Here is a 6,886-nt window from a genome sequence, read left to right on the forward strand (position 1 = left end):
AGAACTCATTGCCTGAAGACAGAAAGCAATGTCCCAAGCAGGGAATGCCTTCTTTAACTGTGTGCTAAACTGCTAAGTCCTATTTCCCTGCAAGGGAAAAAATAGGGTAAAACTGAGACCAGCTGAAATCTAAAAATTTTGCTGTTCGCTCAGGGTGTTATCTTACTCCTTAGATCTCCAAACAACTCTTCCATGAAGTTCAAAACTTTTGCTGAAACACACAAGGTGTCTACCCTATTTTGTTTTTTTCATTTCCACTAGAAAAAACAAATTCCTGGCTTTAGCAAGCTAACACAAAGTGTGAGCCACAAGCTTAAAGGCAGTTCTGGCTGGCACACATAATAAAGATGTTTGGTCTAACAGCAAGCCTCCTGGTTTGGTCTGTTGTCTCTTTTTGCTATGTAACCCTTCCTTTTGTTGTTGGCAATTGCACTGGGCCCAACTGAATTGTTTTCTCAGTTGTATAATGATAAATACAAAGCAGCGAGCAGGCTTTGATGACGTTACATATTAGTTTAGTGACGTTACATATTAGTTTAGTACAAATAGAGCGAAGGGTTGGATTGTTAATTTAAGTTCCTAAAGTTTGTTGTTTATTTTTAAGGAAATGGCACAGAATGTGATTTGCTGAAGTTTTACAATTGCGTTTATCCAGCAGTCTGTAAGTAATACCTTCATATTCATATTTTTTAAGCCAATTCCAAATAGTAGACAATATCTATAAATTTAAAAAGAATACTGAAAGTAGTACTGAAATGGAGTACATCCCAGTTCATCTGATATTCTGAAAACAGAGACCAGACAAAGCGTTAAATAGATGCCAATTAAAAAAAATAAAACACATAAGAATTCATTTTAGTAATCAGAAATGGTTCAAAATAGAAGAATGCTCAACTAATCTGTTTTCAGTTATCAAGCCTCTGGCTTGTGTTTTTGCATCTTCATGGTATCATCCTTCCAGCTCCAATGTTATATTCTTTTTGTTTGTGACAGAAAAGTGAACAGCACAGTAATAACAGGTTTGCTAACTGATAGAAAATATAATTCAAAATCACTGGTCTTTAAGGTCTTGTCTTTTCAAAAGTGAAGTGTTTTAAATGCTTTCAAAATGCACTAATGCAATCCATTTCCATAAGCAAATAATCTGCATACAGTAGATATGAAATTTTAAGTCACTACAACAGACTTTCTGGAAAATACTGCAAATGGTAATCTCAGAAGTAACTTTTCATGAAGTTTAGAAAGTCTTCTTTTTAATTGTTTTGGATTCTGCTATGTAACGTGAGCCTCCCTTCCCAAAAGAATGGAAGATTAAGAAACCAAGTAGATTAACAAATTTTGGGGGACCTGTGTGGGGAGCTTTTTTTCTGTTTTGATTAGGTGTGTGCAACGTGAACATGAACAATGACGATTTCTTTTTCCTAGGGCTCATTTAACATAGATTCCACTTAATTCACATTCTTATATAATCACAATATTTGACAGCTTGTCATGGTGGAAATACGTATATTATTTTACTTAATGGATATTCTGTGGTCATGTTTCAAAGAAACCACTGAGCAATAAACAAAAATTACTTCTAAGTCCCATCAAGGATGGATAGGTGCCAGAGCTGGATCCCGGAAGGAACTGGCATCACAGTACTGTCTGTGGTAAACTGCATACAATCCCTGGCTTTTAGGCGTCTGGCTTCCAGCACCACATGTTTGGTCCCAAGTCTCTTTTCATAGCGCAGGAGAGAAAAACACCTGATAACAGAATCTGACACAACAGTGCCACTGATCCAGTATCTGCGGGACCTTCCGCTGGTGAGAGCATTTATTTTAGTCACTCTAAAGGCTGGCTAGGCAGAATGAAGTTCACAACCCTAGTGTCCCTGGTGAGTGCCTCAAATCGTCAACTAACAGGCGGAGATGTCTCCTCCCCTGCGGTTTGCAAAAGCGAGCAGCCCAGGGGGAGAAGCAAGAAACAAGGGAACAGACACAACAGCTGCCACCAGGCCAGGGCAGGCAGAGCATCATGAGCAGAGGTTATGGCACTCAGAGTACCAGATGGCTTTGGGTTATGGTTTCTGCTTCAGGAAGTATTTATGCCTTACCATTTTTCTCTTACATTGATTTTCTCTGGCTTTCCTACATTTCTATAATGACTTATTTTTGTTAGAACCTTGTCAGGGGAATGGCTCCTCAGTTTCACAAGCAGCCAGACCTGCAGAATTCTGTGCTTTCTCTTTGGTGTTTGAAGAAGCAAAACTGTCCCTAAGCCCTATTAGCTGTCTTAAACCCAATCATCAAATGATAGGCAGGGGTTAAAGTAAAGTGAACTTAGCTTACCAAGATTTTTACATAGTTACCAGATGATAGTAAACTACAACTGACATACCTGTGGAAACTGTTTCTGTGCATTGAAAGGAGCTAGTCAAACATCAAGGCATCAAGACCGAGAATTATATACCTAAAAAGAAAAAAGAAAAGCTAGCACAGAACATTTAAATTCTTCTGTTGTAAGTATCCAGTTTTTAAAGGATAATTAACCGATATCTTTATCTGTCAGTTAAAAGCAATTTTGTGAGTTTAAAAAAGCACTCTTAAATGTGTGCTTTTAAAGAAACATTATGCAAATTATTTATCCTGAAATTTCAGATAATATAGAGATAAAAGGATTATGTACAGTAGGAACCCACAATTCCACTTGCCCTGCCCCATGTGAAGAAACAGATTATCCCACAACTGTCACGTATTCAAGTTTTGGAGGAAAAAAAGCCATAAAATACTTCTCTGCAAAACTGAAGAAAAGCCCAGAATACATCAGGTAATACTGCTTAACACCTTGTCTAATACAGAAATGATCAATTACTTCCTAAGTGTGCTGACAGAGTGTATGATGTAAATGCGACCTTTTAAAAAGATACTCTCCTGTGTGGTATTAATAATGTCTGTGAGATAAAATCATCTCTTCAACAGAATTGGTTAAGATTTATACATATTCATATAGAAAAAATATACTTAGATACATCTAAATATGCTGTCTCAACAGTATTGACTATACGCTTTATCCAGGAAATGGTGTTAGGATTTATGATATACATAGAGCTGTGTTGCTCAGTAGTAGCGCTGAGCTGCCATCATCTGCATGCCTTTAAATTCATAGAAGAGAGATCATATATGCTCATGCTTTAATAGAGCATATGTGCCTTACTGCTACAATACAATAAATTGATGCCAGATTTCCTTGCAAACACAAGCACTGTATCTTCAAAAATAGAATGATTTCTAGGGGGTTTTTTCTAGAAAGTTACACACTAGTTGTCAGAGCGCATTTAATACAGTTTTATAGACTGAATTGCCTCTTGCTCACAGATGCAGAAGTCAGTAGTAGAAAAAATATTAAGGCAAGTGCCACATGAACTCCTAGTATCCACAACATCAAATTATGTTTATCAAGAACTGTAGAATATTTGGCTAATGAAATATCTATGAGTATTTGATTTTTTCACTGACTTCAGTTTTCTCACTCTTGAAGCCATCAGTCTGAAAATGTTTGCATATGATTATATGTGAAGAGGAACTATATAAATCCTAGAATAGTTTGGGCTATTCTTTATGACCTTTAAAGGTCATCTAGTCCTACCGTCCTGCAATGAGCAGGGACACCAACTAGACTGGGTAGCTCAGAGCCCTGTCCAAGCTGAACTTGAATGTTTCCATGGACGGAGCATCTACCACCTTTCTGAGCAACCTGTTCCCACTCTTTCACCACTGTCATCCTAAAAAATTTCTTCCTTATATCTAGTCTGAATCTACCCTCCTTGGGCTTAAAACCATTACCCCTTGTCCTACTGCAACAGGCCCTATTAAAGAGCCCGTCCTCATGGAAGATTTTGAAAACTAAACTTGTTGTTATATGCAAAAGATATTAATCCTCTGAGGACGTTTTATCTTTGTTGATTATTTTATTGCCTGTAAACATCATGCACAACCCAGTAATTATTCAGTTAAGCAAGTGAAAATAAAGAACATTCCCCTGTTACCAAGCCTTAACCAATAGGAATCCTGCCCACGCATTCACGGGTACGTATTCCAAACTATGAAATGTAACGTTCTATTGATTTCTGAAGATGTAAGAAGAGAAAAGTTAAATATTTATTGGATAGTTATGCTAGCAACTCCATGACAATGGTAGGAAGCCTTACTAATAGAAACCACGAGAATGAAATTATTTTTACTACTCAGTGCTACCTGAATTTCAGAATTATCACCTAAAGAGATAAAAGTGATCATTTTGTATAGCAAATACTTTATTTTCAGTGAATGTTGTTAATGAGCTCATTATCCCTGCCAGCCCAAAAATCTGTAGCTGTTCACACTTCTGAAGGATAATCACTACTTTCATTCTTAAATATCACAACATTATGTGTGCAACCAGTTTTCGTGTCTGTTTTATTCCACAGCTGTTATGTTTATATTCTACTTAGGAGTTACACAGAACCTTTCTGTAGGCACGATATCATAAAGATGAGCTCTTTACTCACACTGAATCATTCCACAGTCTTTCTCCAAGTGAGATTTACCTACTCTCCTGCTTTTGCAGTAGGCAAGAATATAATTAGGTAAGCGAGGCTATTAGCAGAGGACAGAACTAAACACCAGAGCATAGGACAAGGGCTCTTCTGCACAAGCATGCTCGTTGAAATAAGCACAATTAAATATGCAGTGGCACATAAACAAGAGTGGCAGACCACACTTCCAAGCACTGTATCTGCTGTAGGTCAGGATGCTTGACAGTTCCACACAAGCTTATCTCTGTGACCCTTAAAAGGGACCAGTCTGTCTCACAGTTCAGATCTAGAGATACTGTTTCAACATAGCCTGAACATCTACGCCTCTGATAAGCTCCTGTTACAACTGTCAGTCATCTAGCTCAGTTTTGGTTAAGTCTCATCTAATTGTTCTTTAAAAGACACCATCACTCTCCCTGACCTCGGTCCATGCTGATAAGCATTTGTAAAAATGAAGAGCAGTCCTGACTGCCTCAAGTAATGCTGTATGTCATTGTCATTAGGCAGAACCTTGTGCATATTGACATCAAATACCATGATCTGAGTTACAAAATAACACAGCAGCAGAAGGCCTTGACTATATCTGGGTTGCTAGGTAAGTGAATGCTTAATATTTATTGCTGATTAATAATTAATCTAAAAATAAATTTAAAAAAACCACAAACCCACCTCTCTTTTTCATTCCCTCCCCTCCCAAGTCATAGCCTATGTGATCTTCTAAACAAAAAGCAATACCTCTTATACTATAATGGCAATAATAATGTTTCCTCATGGTCATTTTTGATACTGTCTCCTGTTATTCTAGTAAAGGCTGCTGTAGGGACAGCAGCTGAGAGTAAGAACTAAGTTTGGCACTAGTTTATGGCTGTATCACATGCAGGACTGTAAGAATAGTGAAGTTCACAGGGTTTGGAGGGGAAAGGGAGAACACGGGGAGGAGAAGCAAGAGAATGGTTAGAAATATTTCCTACTTCTCTGCCTTTCAAGTAACTGTTTCACAGTAGGATGTGTTGTACTTGCTTTATTTAGAATTTTAAGAGACACATCAGTCTTCTCCAATAAACATTCTTAAGAATATTAATTCTGTTTTCTTGAAGTGATGGATTATGTATATTTAATTTGTTTACCACTTGAACCCAGCAGGGTTTTGTTTGCTTGCGAGACTAAACCAAATGCTTAGGATGACATATGTTTATTTCCTTCTACTACAGCTGATGTAGGTGGCCAGCTTGGATTGTTTTGTGGTGCCAGTATGATTACAATCATAGAACTGCTCGAGTACATTTTTACTAACTTCTGTTGGATGTGCATCTTTCTTCTACTGAAAGCTCCTGAAATGCCTCAGTGGAACAATCCATCCCAGAACCAACCAACACATGAGGAAAAAAAGATGGGAATACAAGAATGCTAGTGGCTTGTAGAAGCACAAAAATAATTGTTTCTCCAACTTCCCTTCCTTTTTAAGATACAAAGGAGACACTAATGTTTTGCATTGTTCCCTTCCCTGTACTCCTTTTTCTTCCCACATCTTTTATTGCCTAGAACTATTTAACTGTGCCAGATAACTTTGAAGAGTGAACTTTGGAAAGTCTCATGTAAAGAAAAATGTAATCTTTACCTAAAATTTTATTTTAAGGAATTACCAATGTTTTTAAAATAGCATAGCCAGAGATACTAACATACAATGCAATTTAGCATTTCTGACCCACTTTTCATCTTCTGTATTTTGAGTGAGAAGCAATACACATGCCAAATTAACACACACACACAGAGTTTCTTAACTGCCATCAAGGCAGAGCATTGTTATGCTGGAAAAGCAAATTCCTTATTAATGATGGAGTCTTTCCTTGTAGGTTACATTGTTACAAGTTCCAGTGAAGGATACAATAGCTTTGCCAGGCAGAGTTAGGAGCGTGCCAACTACTATAAATACAACACAGAGAAACGTAAGGCATCTGAGTGGATGGCAAGTGGGCAAACATAGGCCAAGTTCAACGTTTAATGTCATAAATGATGATAAAGACTAAAGGCTTCATCTAAGTCTTACTACAAAATCAGCAAGAATAAGAATTTTGTGGCTTTGGTGCTGAATCAGGCTTCCCAAAACTTTATTCCTTTAAAATTGTTCAGAAAACCTTCTGTGCCTTTCGACACCTGCCTATGGAACAGTAGTGGTTTACAGTCATGTTTTTAAAGATTACTTTGGTGACTAAATAAACTGGCAAATATGTGCAATAATGTAAATAGACACTCCTCCCCACACACACACTAAAGCTAATAGAACAAGAAATCTGCACTGGAGGGTTTGATTTTTTTCTTTTAAGTTCA

The 6,886-nt window shown here is 37.3% G+C and overlaps 1 protein-coding gene across 1 annotated transcript in view; it reads left to right on the forward strand.

The window, feature by feature from the left end:
* Nucleotides 1–5,969, forward strand: part of ASIC5 (acid-sensing (proton-gated) ion channel family member 5) — a 15,593-nt gene extending 9,624 nt beyond the window's left edge. The window contains 4 exon segments of the mRNA XM_010082281.1: nucleotides 605–661; nucleotides 2,643–2,811; nucleotides 5,062–5,153; nucleotides 5,770–5,969. Of these exon segments, the coding sequence (XP_010080583.1) occupies nucleotides 605–661; nucleotides 2,643–2,811; nucleotides 5,062–5,153; nucleotides 5,770–5,969 (518 nt within the window).
* The last annotated feature ends 917 nt before the right edge of the window (nucleotides 5,970–6,886 follow it).

Source organism: Pterocles gutturalis, unplaced genomic scaffold, assembly GCF_000699245.1.
Source record: "Pterocles gutturalis isolate BGI_N339 unplaced genomic scaffold, ASM69924v1 scaffold22939, whole genome shotgun sequence".
In the NCBI taxonomy this organism is placed as follows: Eukaryota; Metazoa; Chordata; class Aves; order Pterocliformes; family Pteroclidae; genus Pterocles; species Pterocles gutturalis.